The sequence below is a fragment of the Lactuca virosa genome, chromosome 7 (genome assembly GCF_052849685.1).
Source record: "Lactuca virosa cultivar CGN04683 chromosome 7, Lactuca_virosa_CGN04683_v6, whole genome shotgun sequence".
In the NCBI taxonomy this organism is placed as follows: domain Eukaryota; kingdom Viridiplantae; phylum Streptophyta; class Magnoliopsida; order Asterales; family Asteraceae; genus Lactuca; species Lactuca virosa.
The window spans coordinates 100,581,686-100,607,098 of NC_136432.1; the positions used below are offsets into that span (position 1 = coordinate 100,581,686).

Here is a 25,413-nt window from a genome sequence, read left to right on the forward strand (position 1 = left end):
GGAATCTCTCCCAAATCTCTCTAAGCACCTTCCTTAGTCGAAAACAGCTCAAAACCGGAAGAAGAAACCCAAAAGGACCCTCTTGGTCTGGAATCCTTTTGGTCCTGAACCTCTTGCTCCTGAACCTCTTGGTCCGGAACCCTCTTGGTCCGGAATCCTTTTGGTCCTGAACCTCTTGCTCCTGAACCTCTTGGTCCGGAACCCTCTTGGTCCAGAATCCTTTTGGTCGTGAACCTCTTGCTCCTGAACCTCTTGGTCCGGAACCCTCTTGGCCCGGAATGCCTTCTAAGGATCCAAGCGGAAGCATTTTCGGAACCTCTTAAGTGACTTCGGAGGTGAGAAGCTCCGGAAGGCTTCACTCCGGAAGCATCATGATCGGACCCTTCAGATCTGCTTCGGAAGTCCAACCAGCCTCGCACCTCGGTCCGGATCGACCAAATTCGCATCTGACTCCGGAAAAATTGAAGCGCCTTCGGAACTCACCCAACAGTTTCGGAATTGACCCAATTGACTCCGGATTTTGCTAAGAGGCTCCGGAACTTTGAGAAATGATCCGGAAATTTGGAAAACTGCTTCGGACCCTCGCAGGAACAACACTTCACTCCGGATTTTCATCATTTCCGGATTATTTTATCATTTTAAGGCATTTTGACGCCGAAAATTACACCAAACTCGTATTTTTCCTATCCTAAACCCCTTAGACTCCTATTTTATGCTAAAATTAATTATTTTAAGCATATTCTTTATAAAAATAAATGGTTGGGATTTAGGAAAACCTCATCCTAAATCAAGAAAAGGACAAAGAGGTTGACTTTGTGATTTGATGAAGTTCTCATTTCCCATGCAAATCATAGTATAACATGCTTTACCCACAAAATATCCATGCATGGACCACCAGATACCCATGCACCAAATATTCCTTCCCTTTTCATCCTCAAAGCAACGTCAGTAAGGAGTTTAGACTCCACTTTCTCTCTCACTTTTCCCATTTTCTCTCAAAAACTCATCTTCAAGCAAGGAACAGGGGCTCTTGCTGAAAGGAAATTTCTCAACTTCTTCCTGGGAAACTTTAAGGTAAATTCCTCCACTCATATAATATTTTATAATATTTCAAGATGAATCCATATTATTTTGCTCATAATAATATGTGATGATCATCCTTAGGAAAACATCCCTCCCAGGGAAGTTCTTCATCTCAGCCAAAAGTTTAAGCTTGAGATCTTCACTCCATAACTCTAAACAATTCCTCAACCAACTCAAGGTGAGCTTCATACCCCACCTTTTCAATATTTTAATGTTTTTGGGGGAGAGTACAAGTCAAATCTTGCCTAAATACTTGAATAATTGCTTATATATATATATATATATATATATATATATATATATATATATATATATATATATATATGTTTGTATGTGTGTGTGAAATATTATTAAATTATTATTTTAGTAATATTCTCATAAACGTAAGATTTCACAACTTCATAAAGAACAGAGGATACTTTGTGTACAAAAGGGCCTCCCAACTATTGGATGTGTCCAACTTAAGACCTTTATCTATGCTTTCATGTCTAGAAATAAGACTTATAAAAAGGAACCTTGATAAGTTGACACTATTTCTAGTGATTTTTCGAAAATGGGAACTTTGTGACTATTTTGCAAACTGTCAGGGAGTATTTTGTAAATATTCAATATAAAAGTTTGCGTCAAGAAAATACACAAATAGAGCCTTTATGACAGAAATATTTGCATGTCATAAACTGCTGTCGTAAAACCTCCAACAACATAAGTAATGTTCTATATGTCATAAAACAGAAAATGCGTGTCATAACCGGCAGTTATAAATTTATACAAATTATAACTTGACACTTTTTCTCTTGACTAAAATGACTTATTTTTCAATAAACGAAAAGGAACGAACACGAGCACCTAGTTAACGAGCACAATCAACGATATGGAACGAAAACGATATTCTTATTCAACAAGTACGAATTTCATTATTTATCTAACAAATAATGGATCTCTAACGATTGCTCAAAAAGTTGTTAATATTCTAGTCAGACAAATCTAAAAAGTACCTAAATATAAAAATATTAGTGTACGTCTAAGTCTTGTAAGGAGTTATAGCCAGAGTCTCCTGGAGGGAGAGCGGGAATTTGTGTATAGATCTATACGGGGTTGACACCCCGCACCTTCGCTGTTCGCTACAACTAGAAAGGCCAGTCTAGGGTGACAAATGTCTTTTCCAAACCGAGGGCGCCTGAGAAACGCCAAAACAGGCACTTCGTCAGATTAGTATGGTTATAACGACTCACTAGAATATGTTATGTCATCTAGAAATTTATGTAACGAAAAACCTCATAAATAATTCTTTGGGACGTTGTGTTGACCGTCCTATACATGATAAGTGATGGTCCGCATTTGTTGCGTTGACTGTCCTTTTTCATCGCGTAGAATGTCCACAATTGCCATGTTGATTCTTTCTCCTAACAAGTATAGAGTCGTAATACTGCTATTTTTACAAATTAAAAAGCGTAGGACTCTATGGAAAACGTTTGTAAACGATTTTGAAAACGATAAATTAACCCACACATATACATAGTTGGAACTAGAACTTACGAATATTTTATAGCAGAAAATATAGGATTTTATGGAGAAAACGATTTTCTACGATTTCGATAACGATAAAATAGAACGCACACTCAATTTTACTCGATAAGAGGAACAAGATTTTCAACCATATTCTATTTTTGAAAATAAGGGATTTTTCTGGAAACGGTTGACTATTACTATTCAAAAGAACTATTCTCGTACACAGCTCGCTTTTACAAATCACACTACTTTTCAAAATCACTCCTTATAAGGATGGATAAAAGTAATGACATGCACACACATATCCATGATTTTCAAGGCAAGACTTCAAACGATTTCATAGAAAATATCGGATTTTCTGAAAGTACAATAAGAACGATTCTAAACAAGTGTAAACGATTTTATACAAAAATGCTTATGAACTCACTAACTTTTTAGTTGACGCTTTTCAAAACGACTTGTATTCTCAGGGATCTAGTAAACATGTACAAGGGACGCGGATGCAAAACTATTTAGCTGTATCTTGGAATTTTCTACTTTTGTCTCTTTTGTGTAACTCGAAGAACAAATACAATATGTAAACAATGTAAGTTTGTTATCTCAATGTATGATGTTTGGATTGCTCTGTTTTATTTATATTCAATTGTTATGATACTGCACAATGAAGTCACCCGCCTCCGGACGTTTTCGCCGTCTGGTCCGGGGGTGTGACAACGTGACCCTCATTGATTTGGCTTATTTTCTTATTGCTGCTGAATCAGAAATGATTTGGCGGACTGGTCAAGCAAATTTGTCTGGTAAATCAATGTCCCAACCTTCTATGGACAATGGCAACATTGGAAGTCCAGAAATTTTTTCTCTACGCAAGAGAAAGGCTAAGTCTAAGATAGTCCCTTGTGCCATTCCCAAAGAGTCTGTGTGTTTCTACTGCCAAGAGAAGGGGCATTGGTCACGAAGCTGCCCTAACTACCCGAGAGATCTAAGAGATGGGAGAGTCAAGATGTATGACTCTGCTTCAGGTAAAATCCATTATCTAACTTTATTAAGTTCCTATTTGTAGATTCTTAATACATGATGTGATATGATTACATTTTGATGTTTTGTAGAATCGAAGAAAAGAAAGGAAGCTTAAAGGAAGAGTGAGCTGAGTCTGATCACGAATAAATGGATTTCGATTGCATAATTCGAAGATCGGATTTTTTAGCTGCTGTTTAAGAGTTAGGATAGATTGCTTAGGAATATGTAATAAGCATAGGTTTCATTTGAATTGCGTTGTAAGGACAAGTTTTTCTGCGTTGACCGGTTGCTGAAGCTAAATGTTGACTTTCCTGAGGAAATGGCGATTGACATCATTCTCCATTCCTTACCTCCAAGTTATGATCAGTTTCGTATGACTTATCATATGAACAAGGAGGAAGTCACACTTAGCAAACTTCAATGACTCTTAAGGACAGCTGAAAATGGCCTTAAGGGTAAAGCGGTTGCTACTTCTACTCCTTCAACAGCCCCTGTTCTGGCTATTGGGCAGGGAAAGGGTAAGAAGAGGAAAAACCCTTCGAAGGGTACCAAGGGTAAGACTCTTGATGGTTCCTCTTCAAGTGGGACAAATAAAGGTCCCATTACTCCTTCTTCAAACCCAAAGGAAGCACAGTGCTTCTATTGCCAGGATAAGGGACACTTCAAGCGAAGCTGCCCTAAATATCTGCAAGATCTAAAGGATGGGAAGGTTAAACCCACCCATACAGGTATTTACACAATATTGTCTAATAACTCATCTAATGCTAATTCTTGGGTGCTTGATACAGGTTGTGGTATTCACATCTGTACTGATTTGCAGGCACTAAGAAGAAGTGAGCAAGTGGAGCACGGGAAGATAAACTTAGTCATGGGCAACAGGAAAGCATCACCTGTTACCAAGATAGGAGTTTATTCTTTATTGCTTAATAATGGGTTAATGTTAGATTTGAATAAGTGTTGTTACTCGCCCGAAATGGCGAGAAATATTATTTCCTTTCATGGCTTGTACAAACAAGGTTTTACATTTTCATTTGATAATAAAAATGGTGCTATTAATGTTTATTACAATGATGTATTTCACTTTAAAGCATTACCTTGTGATGGTGTATATGAAGCCGTGAATGTTGTAGACAATCTAGGAAATAATGTGTTGTATATTGATTCTTCAGATAGCTTGGATAAAGCATCCTTGTGGCATTGTCATCTTGGACATGTTAACAAGAAGCGCATAGGCCAACTCCAAATGGCTGGAGTCTTGGAATCATTTGACCTCAAGTCAGATGATAGTTGCGAGTCTTGTTTACTTGGAAAAATGACAAAGTCACCCTTCACAGGTACTTGTGATAGGGGTGAAGGTTTGTTGGACCTTGTACACACGGATGTGTGTGGGCCCTTCAGAGTTGCTACAAGGGATGCTAATCGCTATTATGTGACTTTTACTGATGATTACAGTAGATATGGATATATTTACTTGATCAAGCATAAGTCAGAAACCTTTGAAAAGTTCAAAGAGTTTAAGCAGGAAGTTGAGAATCAATTGGGCAGGAACATCAAGATGCTCCGATCCGATCGAGGAGGAGAGTATCTTAGCATTGAGTTCCTTGACTATCTTAAGGAATGTGGGATTGTCTCACAATTGACACCTCCCAGGACACCACAGTTGAATGGTGTAGCTGAGAGGCGCAATCGAACCTTGTTGGATATGGTTCGTTCCATGATGAGTAGAGCTTCGTTACCAATCTCTTTCTGGGGGTATGCCTTAGAGACTGCCGCCCATATCCTTAATCTAGTCCCTACTAAAAAGGTTGCCAAAACACCTCACGAGATGTGGACTGGGAAAGTTCCCAATTTGGACCACATCAAGATTTGGGGTTGTGAAGCTTTCGTGAGGCGTGAGACTCATGATAAGCTTGAACCTCGAAGTGAGAGGTGTATTTTCATCGGCTACCCACAGAGATCCTTTGGTTACCTCTTCTACAGACCCAATGATAATGTGGTTTTTGTAGCAAGAAGAGGAGTCTTTCGTGAGAGAGAATTCATAAGCCAAGGGGACAGTGGGAGGCAAGTTGACCTTGAAGAGCTTTAAGAGTCAAATGGTGAAGGAACCTCAAATGCTATCGACCAACCTGAGGAGGAAACTCCTGTTGATCCGATAGATGAGTCTGTACCTCCAAGACGTTCCACTAGGGTGAGGAACACACCTGATTTTTATTATGGATATCACATCACCACTGAAGGTGATACATTTATTAGTGATAGTACACTAATAGATTTGGATGAACCTAATAATTACAGGGAAGCCATGGCAGGCCCTGAGTCTGCTAAATGGAAGGAGGCTATGGACATCGAGATTCAGTCCATGTATGACAATCAAGTTTGGAACTTGGTTGACAATGTACCAGGTCGTAAGACAGTTGGGTGAAAATGGATCTTCAAGAAGAAGACCGACATGGATGGGAAGGTACACTTATAAAGCGCGACTGGTTGCGAAGGGCTTTACTCAAACTCCGGGAGTTGACTATGATGAGACCTTCTCACCAGTAGCTAAGATTAAGTCTATTAGAGTATTGTTAGCCATAGCTGCATTTCATGATTATGAAATATGGCAAATGGATGTCAAAACCGCTTTCCTTAATGGAAAGTTGGCTGAGGATGTTTACATGGCTCAACCAGAGGGTTTTGTCGATACAAGATACCCTAATAGAGTGTGTAAGCTTGATAAATCCATTTATGGATTGAAACAAGCATCTCGCAGATGGAATCTTTGCTTTGATGAGAAAGTCAAAGAGTTTGGCTTTTCTAGGAGTGAGGATGAGTCTTGTGTGTATGTCAGGGCTAGTGGGAGCATAGTTAGCTTCTTGGTGTTGTATGTGGATGACATACTTCTCATAGGAAACGACGTCCCAACCTTGCAGGAAAGCATCACCTGTTACCAAGATAGGAGTTTATTCTTTATTGCTTAATAATGGGTTAATGTTAGATTTGAATAAGTGTTGTTACTCGCCCGAAATGGCGAGAAATATTATTTCCTTTCATGGCTTGTACAAACAAGGTTTTACATTTTCATTTGATAATAAAAATGGTGCTATTAATGTTTATTACAATGATGTATTTCACTTTAAAGCATTACCTTGTGATGGTGTATATGAAGCCGTGAATGTTGTAGACAATCTAGGAAATAATGTGTTGTATATTGATTCTTCAGATAGCTTGGATAAAGCATCCTTGTGGCATTGTCGTCTTGGACATGTTAACAAGAAGCGCATAGGCCAACTCCAAAAGGCTGGAGTCTTGGAATCATTTGACCTCAAGTCAGATGATAGTTGCGAGTCTTGTTTACTTGGAAAAATGACAAAGTCACCCTTCACAGGTACTTGTGATAGGGGTGAAGGTTTGTTGGACCTTGTACACACGGATGTGTGTGGGCCCTTCAGAGTTGCTACAAGGGATGCTAATCGCTATTATGTGACTTTTACTGATGATTACAGTAGATATGGATATATTTACTTGATCAAGCATAAGTCAGAAACCTTTGAAAAGTTCAAAGAGTTTAAGCAGGAAGTTGAGAATCAATTGGGCAGGAACATCAAGATGCTCCGATCCGATCGAGGAGGAGAGTATCTTAGCATTGAGTTCCTTGACTATCTTGAGGAATGTGGGATTGTCTCACAATTGACACCTCCCAGGACACCACAGTTGAATGGTGTAGCTGAGAGGCGCAATCGAACCTTCTTGGATATGGTTCGTTCCATGATGAGTCGAGCTTCGTTACCAATCTCTTTCTGGGGGTATGCCTTAGAGACTGCCGCCCATATCCTTAATCTAGTCCCTACTAAAAAGGTTGCCAAAACACCTCACGAGATGTGGACTGGGAAAGTTCCCAATTTGGACCACATCAAGATTTGGGGTTGTGAAGCTTTCGTGAGGCGTGAGACTCATGATAAGCTTGAACCTCGAAGTGAGAGGTGTATTTTCATCGGCTACCCACAGAGATCCTTTGGTTACCTCTTCTACAGACCCAGTGATAATGTGGTTTTTGTAGCAAGAAGAGGAGTCTTTCGTGAGAGAGAATTCATAAGCCAAGGGGACAGTGGGAGGCAAGTTGACCTTGAAGAGCTTTAAGAGTCAAATGGTGAAGGAACCTCAAATGCTATCGACCAACCTGAGGAGGAAACTCCTGTTGATCCGATAGATGAGTCTGTACCTCCAAGACGTTCCACTAGGGTGAGGAACACACCTGATTTTTATTATGGATATCACATCACCACTGAAGGTGATACATTTATTAGTGATAGTACACTAATAGATTTGGATGAACCTAATAATTACAGGGAAGCCATGGCAGGCCCTGAGTCTGCTAAATGGAAGGAGGCTATGGACATCGAGATTCAGTCCATGTATGACAATCAAGTTTGGAACTTGGTTGACAATGTACCAGGTCGTAAGACAGTTGGGTGAAAATGGATCTTCAAGAAGAAGACCGACATGGATGGGAAGGTACACTTATAAAGCGCGACTGGTTGCGAAGGGCTTTACTCAAACTCCGGGAGTTGACTATGATGAGACCTTCTCACCAGTAGCTAAGATTAAGTCTATTAGAGTATTGTTAGCCATAGCTGCATTTCATGATTATGAAATATGGCAAATGGATGTCAAAACCGCTTTCCTTAATGGAAAGTTGGCTGAGGATGTTTACATGGCTCAACCAGAGGGTTTTGTCGATACAAGATACCCTAATAGAGTGTGTAAGCTTGATAAATCCATTTATGGATTGAAACAAGCATCTCGCAGATGGAATCTTTGCTTTGATGAGAAAGTCAAAGAGTTTGGCTTTTCTAGGAGTGAGGATGAGTCTTGTGTGTATGTCAGGGCTAGTGGGAGCATAGTTAGCTTCTTGGTGTTGTATGTGGATGACATACTTCTCATAGGAAACGACGTCCCAACCTTGCAGGAAAGCATCACCTGTTACCAAGATAGGAGTTTATTCTTTATTGCTTAATAATGGGTTAATGTTAGATTTGAATAAGTGTTGTTACTCGCCCGAAATGGCGAGAAATATTATTTCCTTTCATGGCTTGTACAAACAAGGTTTTACATTTTCATTTGATAATAAAAATGGTGCTATTAATGTTTATTACAATGATGTATTTCACTTTAAAGCATTACCTTGTGATGGTGTATATGAAGCCGTGAATGTTGTAGACAATCTAGGAAATAATGTGTTGTATATTGATTCTTCAGATAGCTTGGATAAAGCATCCTTGTGGCATTGTCGTCTTGGACATGTTAACAAGAAGCGCATAGGCCAACTCCAAAAGGCTGGAGTCTTGGAATCATTTGACCTCAAGTCAGATGATAGTTGCGAGTCTTGTTTACTTGGAAAAATGACAAAGTCACCCTTCACAGGTACTTGTGATAGGGGTGAAGGTTTGTTGGACCTTGTACACACGGATGTGTGTGGGCCCTTCAGAGTTGCTACAAGGGATGCTAATCGCTATTATGTGACTTTTACTGATGATTACAGTAGATATGGATATATTTACTTGATCAAGCATAAGTCAGAAACCTTTGAAAAGTTCAAAGAGTTTAAGCAGGAAGTTGAGAATCAATTGGGCAGGAACATCAAGATGCTCCGATCCGATCGAGGAGGAGAGTATCTTAGCATTGAGTTCCTTGACTATCTTAAGGAATGTGGGATTGTCTCACAATTGACACCTCCCAGGACACCACAGTTGAATGGTGTAGCTGAGAGGCGCAATCGAACCTTGTTGGATATGGTTCGTTCCATGATGAGTCGAGCTTCGTTACCAATCTCTTTCTGGGGGTATGCCTTAGAGACTGCCGCCCATATCCTTAATCTAGTCCCTACTAAAAAGGTTGCCAAAACACCTCACGAGATGTGGACTGGGAAAGTTCCCAATTTGGACCACATCAAGATTTGGGGTTGTGAAGCTTTCGTGAGGCGTGAGACTCATGATAAGCTTGAACCTCGAAGTGAGAGGTGTATTTTCATCGGCTACCCACAGAGATCCTTTGGTTACCTCTTCTACAGACCCAGTGATAATGTGGTTTTTGTAGCAAGAAGAGGAGTCTTTCGTGAGAGAGAATTCATAAGCCAAGGGGACAGTGGGAGGCAAGTTGACCTTGAAGAGCTTTAAGAGTCAAATGGTGAAGGAACCTCAAATGCTATCGACCAACCTGAGGAGGAAACTCCTGTTGATCCGATAGATGAGTCTGTACCTCCAAGACGTTCCACTAGGGTGAGGAACACACCTGATTTTTATTATGGATATCACATCACCACTGAAGGTGATACATTTATTAGTGATAGTACACTAATAGATTTGGATGAACCTAATAATTACAGGGAAGCCATGGCAGGCCCTGAGTCTGCTAAATGGAAGGAGGCTATGGACATCGAGATTCAGTCCATGTATGACAATCAAGTTTGGAACTTGGTTGACAATGTACCAGGTCGTAAGACAGTTGGGTGAAAATGGATCTTCAAGAAGAAGACCGACATGGATGGGAAGGTACACTTATAAAGCGCGACTGGTTGCGAAGGGCTTTACTCAAACTCCGGGAGTTGACTATGATGAGACCTTCTCACCAGTAGCTAAGATTAAGTCTATTAGAGTATTGTTAGCCATAGCTGCATTTCATGATTATGAAATATGGCAAATGGATGTCAAAACCGCTTTCCTTAATGGAAAGTTGGCTGAGGATGTTTACATGGCTCAACCAGAGGGTTTTGTCGATACAAGATACCCTAATAGAGTGTGTAAGCTTGATAAATCCATTTATGGATTGAAACAAGCATCTCGCAGATGGAATCTTTGCTTTGATGAGAAAGTCAAAGAGTTTGGCTTTTCTAGGAGTGAGGATGAGTCTTGTGTGTATGTCAGGGCTAGTGGGAGCATAGTTAGCTTCTTGGTGTTGTATGTGGATGACATACTTCTCATAGGAAACGACGTCCCAACCTTGCAGGAAAGCATCACCTGTTACCAAGATAGGAGTTTATTCTTTATTGCTTAATAATGGGTTAATGTTAGATTTGAATAAGTGTTGTTACTCGCCCGAAATGGCGAGAAATATTATTTCCTTTCATGGCTTGTACAAACAAGGTTTTACATTTTCATTTGATAATAAAAATGGTGCTATTAATGTTTATTACAATGATGTATTTCACTTTAAAGCATTACCTTGTGATGGTGTATATGAAGCCGTGAATGTTGTAGACAATCTAGGAAATAATGTGTTGTATATTGATTCTTCAGATAGCTTGGATAAAGCATCCTTGTGGCATTGTCGTCTTGGACATGTTAACAAGAAGCGCATAGGCCAACTCCAAAAGGCTGGAGTCTTGGAATCATTTGACCTCAAGTCAGATGATAGTTGCGAGTCTTGTTTACTTGGAAAAATGACAAAGTCACCCTTCACAGGTACTTGTGATAGGGGTGAAGGTTTGTTGGACCTTGTACACACGGATGTGTGTGGGCCCTTCAGAGTTGCTACAAGGGATGCTAATCGCTATTATGTGACTTTTACTGATGATTACAGTAGATATGGATATATTTACTTGATCAAGCATAAGTCAGAAACCTTTGAAAAGTTCAAAGAGTTTAAGCAGGAAGTTGAGAATCAATTGGGCAGGAACATCAAGATGCTCCGATCCGATCGAGGAGGAGAGTATCTTAGCATTGAGTTCCTTGACTATCTTAAGGAATGTGGGATTGTCTCACAATTGACACCTCCTAGGACACCACAGTTGAATGGTGTAGCTGAGAGGCGCAATCGAACCTTCTTGGATATGGTTCGTTCCATGATGAGTCGAGCTTCGTTACCAATCTCTTTCTGGGGGTATGCCTTAGAGACTGCCGCCCATATCCTTAATCTAGTCCCTACTAAAAAGGTTGCCAAAACACCTCACGAGATGTGGACTGGGAAAGTTCCCAATTTGGACCACATCAAGATTTGGGGTTGTGAAGCTTTCGTGAGGCGTGAGACTCATGATAAGCTTGAACCTCGAAGTGAGAGGTGTATTTTCATCGGCTACCCACAGAGATCCTTTGGTTACCTCTTCTACAGACCCAGTGATAATGTGGTTTTTGTAGCAAGAAGAGGAGTCTTTCGTGAGAGAGAATTCATAAGCCAAGGGGACAGTGGGAGGAAAATTGACCTTGAAGAGCTTCAAGAGTCAAGTGGTGAAGGAACCTCAAATGCTATCGACCAACCTGAGGAGGAAACTCCTGTTGATCCGATAGATGAGTCTGTACCTCCAAGACGTTCCACTAGGGTGAGGAACACACCTGATTTTTATTATGGATATCACATCACCACTGAAGGTGATATATTTATTAGTGATAGTACACTAATAGATTTGGATGAACCTAATAATTACAAGGAAGCCATGGCAGGCCCTGAGTCTGCTAAATGGAAGGAGGCTATGGACAGCGAGATTCAGTCCATGTATGACAATCAAGTTTGGAACTTGGTTGACAATGTACCAGGTCGTAAGACAGTTGGGTGCAAATGGATCTTCAAGAAGAAGACCGACATGGATGGGAAGGTACACACTTATAAAGCGCGACTGGTTGCGAAGGGCTTTACTCAAACTCCGGGAGTTGACTATGATGAGACCTTCTCACCAGTAGCTAAGATTAAGTCTATTAGAGTATTGTAAGCCATAGCTGCATTTCATGATTATGAAATATGGCAAATGGATGTCTAAACCGCTTTCCTTAATGGAAAGTTGGCTGAGGATGTTTACATGGCTCAACCAGAGGGTTTTGTCGATACAAGATACCCTAATAGAGTGTGTAAGCTTGATAAATCCATTTATGGATTGAAACAAGCATCTCGCAGATGGAATCTTTGCTTTGATGAGAAAGTCAAAGAGTTTGGCTTTTCTAGGAGTGAGGATGAGTCTTGTGTGTATGTCAGGGCTAGTGGGAGCATAGTTAGCTTCTTGGTGTTGTATGTGGATGACATACTTCTCATAGGAAACGACGTCCCAACCTTGCAGGAGGTTAAGTCCTGGCTTGGGAAGTGTTTCGCTATGAAGGACCTTGGGGAAGCTGCCTATATCCTAGGGATAAGGATATTGAGAGATAGGAGTAAGAGACTAATTGGACTTAGTCAAAGTACTTACTTGGATAAGGTGCTGAAGAGGTTCAGCATGCAAGAATCCAAGAAAGGAGAATTACCAATCCAGAGTAATGCCAAGCTGAGTAAGACTCAGAGTCCGAGTACAGAGGCTGAGATAGCTGAGATGAGTCATATACCATATGCTTCCGCTGTGGGCTCGATCATGTATGCTATGACTTGTACTCGCCCTGATGTGGCCTTTGCTTTGAGCATGGTCAGTAGATATCAAGGGAACCCTGGCAAGGCACACTGGACAGCGGTAAAGAACATTCTCAAGTATCTGCGGAGGACTAAGGATTGGGTCCTTACCCTCGGAGGCAGTGATGACTTGAGAGTGGAAGGATATAGCGATGCTAGCTTCCAGACTGATAGGGATAATTTCCGCTCTCAGTCGGGCTGGGTCTTTATCCTAAATGGAGGGGCAATTACTTGGAAAAGTTCCAAGCAGGAGACAGTAGCTGATTCTACTTGTGAATCAGAGTACATAGCAGCAAGTGAAGCAGCTAAGGAGGCGATATGGCTAAAGAACTTCATCGGAGACCTTGGAGTTGTACCAGCTATAAAAGAGCCAATGGAAATTTTCTGTGACAGCGAAAGTGCGGTTGCTTTGGCTAAGGAACCAAGAGATCACGGGAGATCTAGGCACATTGACAGAAAATACCATTTCATCAGACATCGAATAGAAGAAGGACTCCTCGTGGCTAAGAGGGTATCATCAAATGAGAACCCGGCAGATCCCCTCACGAAGGGACTGAGCAGGGTTAAGCATTTACAGCATGCGAGGCACATTGGGCTGAGGGATGATATTAGTTTCAATAATTAGATTCCTGAAACTTGTAAAATGTAATTGACATTTGATGATAAATAAAAGTTGTTATTTATTTATGAGTAAGGTGTTACTATCTTGTGTTGATTGTTTACTATGTTTCAATTTTGCATGTTTTTACTTCCAGAATAATTATGTTATTATTCAAACCATCCACAGTCAGTCAAACTTTGGAAGTAAGTATTGATTTAAGACTGTCATGAATTTGGCTTGTATGATTTGTCTAAAAGTGCTTTGGACAATGCAATGGTTGCTACAACATTCATGAGTACTCATAAGGGCTGAGTATTGGATCCAACCCACGCTCACTTGCATCACTTCATGGAATTTATCTCGAGTGATCGTGAGACGGTAATATCATATAAATCTTCAAACCTAGAGATATGAGTTGTTGACTATGAGTTGGTTATTCATTGATTGTACGAAAACGCATTGGTAACTCGATGTTATAAAACGTGCCTTTGTGAATAATTCAACAAGTAGTTAGTACAAGCATATCAGTCGAAGTTTATCTGTTCCTTCTAGAAATAGAAGCGATATCTGGGCCCCTCGATGATTTGGTTTTGACCTATGTACCGGGCCCGGTCAGAACCTAATTGATGTGTTCAATTTAGTTCTATGTCGAAACAAATCAGAGATCGAGAAACAAATGCTGGACAATAAGTAAGACCATGTTCCATGTGTTTGTCCGGCTGATATCATGAGAATAGAGGATTATATGATCACTTATCTTAAATGGCGTATCATCATCATCTCAGTTCCGAGAGACTTTGAAAGAGCTACGATTGCTAGTCGGATTTTGAAGTCATATTTGCAAATATAGTTATTAGACTTATCCAAGTGGGAGACTGTTGGATATAGTGTCTAAGTCCATAACTTTATTTGGTATGTACTTGACCCGACCCGGCATGGTCCATTTGGGTTGCATGGCATTGCAATACTTGGATAGACTAAATGAGAGAATAAGGCACTTATCATTATTAATATATTATAAGTTCTAATATATTAATAATATTATTATTTAATTAGTATTGATCAAGTATTAATCTAGTATTAATTTGGTGATCAAAGTGAGACTAATTAAATATATAGGGTTGATTATGACAATCATCAATTCTTTTATGGTGGATTAATGATCCATGGTTTATGGGTTATGGATGTAACCATATGGAGCTCCATGGATAGTCCATGGGAGTTACAAATCCATGGGTCATGGGAAATCAAGAGTCATGACAATTAAGGGCATTCATGTGTAAACCCTAATTGTGACAACACTATAAAAGGAACTCTATGGCTAGCAAAAAGTGGACCTAGTGGACATAGTGTTACTAGAGAGGGCATAACCAATTTTGAGTGCTAGAAGTATTCTCTCAAGTTATTCCAAGTCTTGTGGTGTTGTGTGAAGCATTTGAGGCACAACATTTGGGGTGCTAGGCTCACAAAGTCTTGAAGGAATCCAAGCAACAACAAGGTATGTATTTCTACTAGTTTTATGTTTTATGTAATCCCCATGCCATGCTAGTTAGGAAATAACCTTGAAAAAGAAATTTGCATGTATATAGAGAAAACATAGATTCAAGGTTATTAGGGTTGCATGTACACTTAGAAAGTGTTAGAATGCTCAAAAACCCATCATAAAGGATCTAGTACGAATTTGTGTGCACTAGGTCGAGTCCACCACAAAGAACGATAAAATATTCGTCATGATTTGCTAAAAGATTAGTAAATGTGGTTATACTTAAAAGATTAAGTATGATTCTGAATCATTGGAAAAGTTTCAATGAATAGCAGAATGAATAAGAAGAATCAATTAGGCAGAAAGATAAAAGTTTCTCCAATCTGAAAAGATGGGAGAGTACTTAAGTATCGTATTTTATGATTAACTTAGTGATTATGAAACCGTGTCACAATTGATCCTCTAAGGACACCTTAGCACACTAGAATGGCTAAGAAGAGGAATCGACAATTTTTGAAATGGTTAAATCAAAAGGTGAATCATACTTCGTTCCAAAATCAAGTCTTAGAGTCGTACTCCAAGATTGTGATTTGAGTGACATCATCTTATGAAGGTTTATAACATACTCATCAAATGTGGACTAGAAATTGTATTCTTGTTCCTGCACATTTGAAATTGGTAAATTGTGATGTCTTGGATAAGACAAAGATCAACTAAAACCAATTGTGTGTAGTGTTTGCCTTGATAAGGACCCACACTAACTCTTGAATATTTGTTTTGTCAAGGAATATTTCTTGACAAGAGAATATTATATGTCAAGAGGTCAGTAGGAGTCTAAATGATCTTGAAAAGTTTCAAGAACTAATCAAGGGTAAACCTATTGTTAAACACTAGCACACAACTTGAGGTTTGTAACATATCGTGTTGGCACATTCTTGTTTCTGTGACCATTTCATTTAAAGTTGACTATGCATGTGAGTCCTATGAGTTCTCATTTGAATGCATAAAGGCAAAGCACCTTAATCAATGAAAGTTCATTGATTTGTATAGGTGATCTGCTCAACAACTTGGAAGACATGGCAGGCCCTTGTACTGCCAGGTGGCAAGAAATCAAGATTGAACAAGTTTAGTCCATATGAGTTTGGATTTGTCACTAACCTTGTCTTATGATTATGGTTATGCAAAATTCACATGGATAGGAACACATACATAATAAAATCTAAGTGACAAGGTTTCTCTCCATTTCATGAAAATGATTGTGAGGAAACGCTTTCGCTAGGAAGATTTTAAGGAGATAGCGATTGTGTTAATTGCATTCTCAAATTCGATTATGATTACGACATCCCTCTTCATAGTTCGAATTGTGAGATTTGGCAATTAGTTTGAACAATTAAGACTTATTGTTGTAAGTTCTGAAATTGTTTAGACACACATATGAGCTATCTAAGGAAAGGTGTATGAGTTTGAGAAGCTTAGATAAAGGCTTATCAAAGCATCTCCTATCAGAAATATGAACTTTCGTTAAGAAATTCGATAAGTATTGTTTTCTAGAAGTTCAGTTGATTTCTGGATATATGTCAAAGCTAGTAGGAGCATAAGTGTTATGCTGGTAAGGATATAATCATCATGTTGGTGGGAGCATGATTATTATTTTAAGTGTTGCAAGTTAGCAATATTAATTATAGAAAACAAAAGGTTTCACTTTGCAAAGTTGCAGGGGTTTAAATGTTGTTTTTGCTATAATTAAGGGAGAGAATATTATACTTCATTTCAAATCTAAAAGTTTAGATCAAAAATTTTTAATCAAATTTAGTCAAAAGGTATATATGGATGTTATGTTGAAAAGATTCAACATAAGGGAATCCTATATATGGCAATATTATGGCAAGAGACTGGTAAAGTATCACGTTTTCATTGCGTATCGTATCCCATACGCTTCAGGTATAGGATCGATTGCATATGTTGTAATATTCGACCGTTCTGATTTTCCAAATGCCTATGGCATTAAGAAGGAAAAAGGACCAGAACCAGATTTGACTGAAATTAATTAAACAACTGTCAAGAACAATCTAAGTTTCACCAAGGATTGGTCACCTGTGGGCAGTTGGAAGTATAGTAATGGATGGACCATATTGACATTATTATGAATAGATAGGACTTTATTTAGAATGAGTTGTCATATGGCAAATATGGAAATGTTTCCATAAATGGGAGTTGGATATCAAGAATCTATGTCTAGATTAGAAACTTTTATGCAAGAAGGATGTTCAAAGGAATGTACTTTGAATGTAAGACTTCGTATCTATGGAATTGCCTTGTAACAATTTCCAATAGAGCACTTTGTAATATCATTGGCAAAGTCTTGATGACTTTGGTGCTGTGACATTACGAAAGGATCGTTGCATAAAATGTTAGAATCTAACATATTCTAATAGTGGCAAGAATTTGGTATTCTTACACTTATGATAAGGATTAGGAGTTGTGAAATGAGTATCGTTGGAAATGTGTTCAATTGATATATTTCACAAACTATGGACCATAGGTAAACATAGTGTGCATGCTTGGAGCATGAGACAACTGTTGTTATAATTCAAGTAATAAGTTGATTATCCGGAACATTATACAATGAATAATGTGTAATCGATATGGTGATTAAATAAAATGTGTTTTATTTATAATCAAAAGTTTGAGACCATATTGGATTCGATTATTCTTGTGTTCCACTTCGCATGTTTTGACTTCCCGAATAATAAGATTATTCAAACCATCCACAGTCGATCATACTTTGGAAGTAGGTAATGAGGTAAGACTGTCATGAATCCAACTGTTGATTGTCTACAGCGTTTTAGACATAACAAAGGTCTGCTGCAGTGTTCATGAGTGCTCCTGAAATAAGATTTGAGTATTGGATTAAACCCATGCTTACTTGAATCACTTCATGGATTTTATCACGAGTGATTAGTGACACGATAATATCTTATATTATTGAAACGGAGACACGTGAGTTGTAGTTTGCAAGTCGGTTGCACATTGATAATATGTAAACGCACCAGTAACTTGGTGTTATAAAACATATTGTTGTGTGTGATTTGATGAGTAAGTACAAGCAAGCATTTGAGTCGAAATTTATCCGTTCCTTTTACTCAGTGTGGGATAAAAGCGATATCTGTGGGCCCCTCGATGATTTAGTGATGACACCCTAAGCACTTGGCCAAGCCTGGACTAAGTTGATGTGTTCAATTGTAGTCGGTTATCAGTAGTCATAAATCGGAAATCAGAAAACAACACATGAACATAGAGTATGATTAAAATCCATGTCTCAGTTCATACGATATCTAGAATGGAGGAATATATGATCCCTTATCTAAAGGACGCGTTACTGATAAGATCAGAGTTCGACAACGGCTTTTGAAAGCTACGATTGTTGATCAGGTTCTGAAGTCGTACTTGCAAATAGTTATTAGACTTATCCAAGTGGGAGACTGTTGGATTAGGTGTCTAAGCCCATAACTATTTTGGTATGTACTTGACCCGATTATGAGCATAGCCTTTTGGGTTGCCTTCACCATAGCAACTGATAGGATGAAATAAGGAGAAAGAGGATTAATTATGATTTATTAATATATTATGTGAATAATATATTAAAAGAGAAATCATATTGTTTAATTGATATTGATCAAGAATTAATTTAGAACTAATTTTGTGGTCAAAAGAGATTAATTAAACTTGGGGGACGAATGTTGTAATTATAAGATAATTGTATTGTAGGCTGAGGAACCCTTGGAAAGGGGTTGGACGAAATCCTTATGGATAGCCCATAAGATTTCGTCCAAAGGGAGATTCTGGAAGGATCTTGTGGGCTGCTTAGAGCCTAAGCAACCAAATAGGGCTTTTGAGTGAAACCCTAATTCCTCAGCTATATAAGGAAACCCCAGGCATCCTAAAATCGATACTTGAAACCCTAGAGGGAACCCTAGACGATTTTATGCCTCCTCCTCCTTCTCCTAAGTCATCTTGTTGCTAGTGGTGTTGTGACTCCATTAGAGGTGCAACATTTGAGGCACTAAGCTTTCAAAGGTCAAGGATATTCAAGGAGAACTTGTTATTACTACATAACAAAAAAGGTAAGATCTAAATCCTACTTTATATGTCAATTTGATTGTTGTATGGTAGTTCTTAGGATTATTGCTTTGGTATTCAATGTTGTTGTGTTCATAGTAGAAAACCTAGATCAAAGCAATTAGGGTTGCATGTACACCATAGGAATGATGTAATGCTCATAACCCATCAACTTTCAGTTCAACATTGGCGTTCCTATTTACTTGGCACCACTTTTACTGTGCATACAAATCAAAAGAGTCTAAATTTTTTGCTGCAACAATGAATTACTAGTCCCGATCTGCAGAATTGGGGAGCAAAGTTGCTCGGATATGACATTGAGATACGTTATAAACCAGGCAAGGAAAATAGAGCTGCTGATGAGCACTCTGTCAAGAAGGGATGAAGATGGTGAAATAATGGCATTTGTATTGGAACCTTCATGATTACATGGAGCGGAGTTGCTGACAAAAACACATAATGATGCTGATCTACAAAGGTTAAAGACTGATTGTGAATCAAATCCTGCATCTCATCCTGGTTTTCAAGTAAAAAAATGGAGTTTTATATTATAAGGGGCGATCGATAATTTCCAGAAAATCAAAATGTATTCCCGATCTTCTGAAAGAATTCCCTAAATCAGCATCTAGGGGACACTTAGGATACTATTGCACCTATCGAAGATTAGCGGGTAACCTCTATTGGCCGGGTATGATTTAACGAGTGAAATAATATGTGAAGCCTTATGATGTCTGTCAAAGGTGTAAAGCAAGTTCAATAGCACCTGGTGGATTACTACAACCATTGGACATTCCTAAAGCCATATGGGAACATTTATCAATGATTTCGTTCTTGGCTTACCAAAATCATGGGGGTATGATGCATTGCTGGTGGTGGTTGACCAATTATCTAAGTATAGTCATTTTATATTGCTTAAACACCCCTACACTGCTAAGTCTATTGCTGAAGTGTTTGTTAAAGAAGTGATACGCTATCATGGAATCCCAAGTAAGTGATCGATACTCGTTGTTTCTCAGCCATTTTTGGCAAGAAATTTTTCGTTCTCAAGGCACTGAATTACATATGAGCTCAACATATCACCCCGGGTCCGAGGACCAAATCGAGGTTATAAATCGATGTCTTGAAACCTATTTGCGATGCTTTGCAACAGACCAACCTCGTTCGTGGTCCTTATGGATTCCATGGGCTGAGTTTTGGTACAACTCGACCTTTCACAACTCAACAGGAATATCTCCATTTGAAGCGGTCTATGGGCGGAAATCCCCATCTGTCATATAGTTCATTCTAGGGGAAATACGAGTCCAGGCGGTATTGGAAGAATTACAAGATCGAGATGAAGCTCTAAAGCAATTGAGGGCAAATCTGTTACATGCTCAAAATATTATGAAATTTAATGCCGACAAAAAAAGAAGGGATGTACATTTTGAGGAAAGGGAATGGGTATATGTTAAGTTAAAGCCTTATAGACAAATGTCTGTGGCTAATCGAATCCACCCAAAGTTGGCAGCACGTTTTTTTGGTCCTTTTCAGATCACAACTAAGATAGGACGAGTTGCATACAAGTTGGATCTCCCTCCTACATCCATAATTAATCCAATTTTTCTTGTCTCTTTGTTGAAGAAAGCCATATAAGGACCTACTGAAACCATTTTACCTCCAGAGTTAGATTTGCAGGCTAGTGACATAATTACCTCTGTTGCAATTTTGGCTACCAGAATAGTAAAAAAGCATGGAAGTGAATGTGAGCAATGGTTGATTCAATGGAAAGATGGACAATCAGAAGAAGCAACATGGGAAGATGCATTGACCATCAAAAGCCAATTTCCCGAATCAAGTCTTGAGGACAAGACTTTGTCCGAAGGGGGGAGTAATGATGCAAATTCATACTTAGGTAGTCATGATGTAAATAAACCAAGGATATGGAAAATATATTCCAAAAGGGTAAAAGGGTCAAATGAGAAAAGTGGCTGATTAGCTGGAGGAGAGAGAATGTAAGAATAAATAGAGCAGGAGGATTTTGTTAGTGGTCACTCTGTTATTTTTTTGTGCATGATTGTATTGGCTCCACACTCTTGTGTGTGTGTGAGAGGGATGTTTTCCCTGGTTGTGTTCTTTTTTGCCTGTGGTTATCAAGACATTCCTTCTTCCATTGTTATTGTGTCTCATTCACTGTTACATTACTTCATTCTTAATTTGGTGATCTTTATCATATAACTTCAGATAGTTATGGATTTTGGATTTATTAGAAATCATTTTTTGGTGTGGTGTGTATTTGTGTGTTTATGGCATGTTTATAAAGGGGTGAGGGAATAGTCGACGATAACTGTGATTTAGTTGCCGAAGGTGAAAGTGGTGGGTGGTGATTGTGCCAGAAAAGTTAGGTGGTGGTGTGCCGAAAAATATGTATGGTGAAGAAGAGGATGGAGGAGAAGGTAGGAGGAAGTGTAAGAGGTGGTGGGACCCACCAAATTATAAATTATATAATTCATTAATTTTTTTTTTAATTTCTAAATAATAAACAGATATTAAAACACTAAAAAAGAAAAGATAAATGGTAAAATAATCATTTCATGTGTACAATGGACGTAGCACATGTAACTTATAATCATATAAAAGACGGTCTGAGTTAATTTTTAAAAATAAAGACTAAACGCGCAATTTGACACTTGTATAACATACCATGGATGAATAGTGTAATTTACTCTTTAAATTATAAATCCACTATTTGAAATTTATAAATTTGCTTATTGGGTATTTCCCCTCCAAATTTGGATTAGAGGTGCAATGGAAAAATAAACATCACATTTATGAAAATTGTAAATTTGCTTATTGGATCATTTTGGTCGAAATTTGAATTAGAGATCCAATGGAGAAAAACAATTTTTTCATTGCACCTCCAATCCAATTTTTGTGACCGACTATGCTTTATACCACAGCTCTCTACGATTTATGAATGTATAAGATACATATAGTTGATACATGCTTCTTACAAGGATGGCCTCTCCCCTGGCCCTTAGATGTTTTGTTTTCTAATATTTCTTGTTCACTCATGCTTTTCGTTTATATTCTAGTATTCTGATTTATTACTAACATGGCCGGGCTTGAGGAATTAAATATCCTTAAAGGCCTGGAACGAACCAGAAAAATGGCCTTTTACTTTTTAAATAAAAATATATAAAAAAAAAATTGGACTTTGTACAACTGTTCATTTTGCACTCCCTCAACGCCCCCCATGATTACGATATTGTTTTGTTTTAATGTTCATATTGGTTTGCTCTCCATTTTGCTGATCTTTTATTTTGAATATCTACTTGACGTCCGGGGTCTGTTGCCATGTAAGAAACTGATTATGTAACAATTAACAAGTAAAGATATGAGAAAACAAAATAAGAAAAAAAAGTAGTAAACAAAAAGATAAGTGCACCTCTGTGACTAATGATGCTGCAGATTATGTAACATCTGAAATTAACTTACGAAGTTAACCCTGAAAACAAACTAGCTATAAAAGTATAAGTTAAAATGAGAAGCAAAGGAAGAAACCTATGGTCTCTGGTGGTCTGGTCAGGTGATCACGTCCTCAGCAACCCATCACAGCACAATCGTAAACAAATTGTGATTCTTGCTCCTTAACACCAAGAACATTCCAATCCAAGATACCATCTTCAATCCTAGATTTTGGACTCCAAGAATTTAGAACAATCGATGCATTCTCAAGACTTTTTTGTACATACACAACTAGAAGCCTATCCCCACAAGCCTTAAAGACTAAACTCCAACCTTCCATCGAACTGGCTTTAACCGGAAGTCTGCCCAAAACGTCCCACGTGTTCTTGTTTTTGTCATATTTCTTAACCATGCTACTCAGATAGTCAAGTGCATATAGTTCGTTACTAACAACTGCAACAAGAGGAGGTGCTTGGGCAACCTTTTTTACAATAATAGGGTACATCCCATCAATTTTCCTCCAGTGTTTCGCATTAAGATCAAACTCCTCACCACAAGTTAACGAATCAGTGCTACTTGTCATCCCTCCTATCACATAAAACTTTTTATCCATGAAAAAACTAGAGCATAATCTACGTGGAGAGTGCATATCCGGCAAAATTTCCCATCTACCAGTTGATGAATCATATAACTCGGCTGATTTTATAGTTTGTCCATTTATGTCGAACCCTCCTGCAACAATAGAAATTGATCCAAGAGTTCCAGAACCAAATAAGCAACGAGGATGATTTATCCCTTCACATCTCACCCACTGTCGTCTAATAAAACTGTACTTCCATATGACAAACCCAACCAGCTCACGCCCAAAAACCAGCAATTCACTACCCACGGCCAAAGATTCTTGCTGTGAATGTTTGAAACATTCGTCAGCCGGAATTGTAGGTAACCTTATCCACTTGTTTCTCAATGGGTAAAACCCCTCCCAAACCCCGATAGAACACAACATCAATACAAGCACGTCACTGCTTTTCTCCTGGGTTGTCTCTCCTTGTTCATAGCTACTTGATTGGATTGGGTTATTTTTTAAATCGAATGAATTAAGCTCCAACTATTTTAAACACCCACAAAAGAAAAAGAAAAAAAAATGTATAAGCAGCAATCATTGCATGAAGATGAAATACACAGAAGCAACTTTATTGCATTGAACCAATGTTATTTCGAACTAGGAAAAACATATCATATATGATTACATCGTTTAGTTGTTGCAAAACTAGGTCGTATTCTTTCTATAATTCTATTGTAAATATATAATAATATCATCCATGACTAAAATTAACTTTCATTTCTAGCACATCATCCAGATCTAGTTGTGAGCTTAAGACATATTTAGTATGGAAATTTTTGTTAGAATCAAACGATCATATTAGAATTAATACTAGCTAAACACATACATATATATGAGTGTACAGGAAAAGCATAACTTACTTGATATTCAAGCGCACTTTCAAGTATGCTTACGATGTCGGTCATTAATGGACGCTCTTCCAAGTCTCTACTCAAACACCGATAGGCTATTGTGGTGAACGCCTCTAAAGATTTAGGATTCATTTCATCCTTTATTTTACCGAAAATAATTTCCTTTATTTTGTTTTGCGAATAGTATTGACGAACCAAACCTGTTAAAGGCCGATGAATACCATTCTTGTTGCCAATACACAACCTCCCACACAACACTTCAAACAACACCACACCGAAGGAATAAACATCAGACTCTTTTGTTAATAACCCTGTTTCCATATATAGCGGATCACAATACCCGATCGTGCCTACACCGTTGGTGACGAGAAATGTGTAATCTTGGTTGGCAGGACCAAATTTGGACAAACCCAAATCTGAGATCTTGGCATTCCAGTTCTCATCTAGGAGGATGTTAGAACTCTTAATATCACGATGCAATACTCTTTGTTGGGTCCCAAAAGGATTATGAAGATACGCCAGTCCACGAGCCGCCCCGATGCAAATATTAAGTCGTTGAATCCAAATTAGATCATCTTTGTTGAGATACGAGTCAAGACTTCTCCTGGATGCATACTCGTACACAAGGATCTTCTCATCACTTTCGTCACAAAATCCTAATAGAGAAACAATATTGTCATGCTTGTAAAGAGAAAGCATAATAATTTCCCTCCAGAACTCAGGGTTTCCTTGCCCAAATACAGGATCTAATCGTTTTATCGCAACAATTTCTTTCCCCTTGTAATGAACAAGCTCTCCTTTGTATACTTTTCCAAAACCACCCCTACCTATGCAGTTTTCATTTGCGAAATTGTTGGTTGCCAACTTTATAGCTTCCAGTTGTATCTTGAGATATTCAAACTGTTGCACGAGATGCATCATTTTTGTGGTGAAAATAAAATGGATACAAAGTTAAGAGCTTTTAGGAATAGCTTGATGGGGAGAAATATAATGAAAACAAGCAACCCTTAAGCTTTCTCTTTCTCGCACACAACCGACAATGCACTTAGTAATAATTTATCTTTTTATTCATTTTGAATGGACAACCTATTATTTGACTACATTCCAAAATAATTTCTTTCGATTATTGCGCTCGATATTTTTCTTAGGTAGGATCCATACTAAAAAAAGGTTACCCCAAGTCTTTGTGCATTCTTAATCCATTGTTTTTTTTAGATATTATACAATTGTTCTAGATTTTTTTTTTATCTATACACATACCTTTTGTTGGAATCCTAAGTCGTGTAGGACTTGGAGTCCAAGTAAACTTGGAGCTTAAACAAGTTGGTTTAAGTTT

The 25,413-nt window shown here is 38.4% G+C and overlaps 1 protein-coding gene across 4 annotated transcripts; it reads right to left on the bottom strand.

Moving 5' to 3' along the window:
- Positions 1 to 22,081: 22,081 nt before the first annotated feature.
- Positions 22,082 to 25,090, bottom strand: LOC145125940 (putative serine/threonine-protein kinase PBL26). 4 transcript variants are annotated; one of them, XM_079061345.1, is made up of 4 exons: positions 24,087 to 25,090; positions 22,698 to 23,709; positions 22,582 to 22,616; positions 22,082 to 22,482 (listed from the first exon to the last, which is right to left on the bottom strand). In XM_079061345.1, exons 1-2 carry the CDS (start codon positions 24,996 to 24,998, stop codon positions 22,735 to 22,737), a joined length of 1,887 nt encoding a protein of 628 aa, XP_078917471.1. In that variant the 5' UTR covers positions 24,999 to 25,090; the 3' UTR covers positions 22,082 to 22,482; positions 22,582 to 22,616; positions 22,698 to 22,734. The 4 variants fall into 4 exon arrangements, with proteins under 4 accessions (XP_078917471.1, XP_078917472.1, XP_078917469.1 ...); XM_079061346.1 differs by having other exon boundaries at positions 22,082 to 22,500; XM_079061343.1 differs by having other exon boundaries at positions 22,582 to 23,709.
- Positions 25,091 to 25,413: the final 323 nt, after the last annotated feature.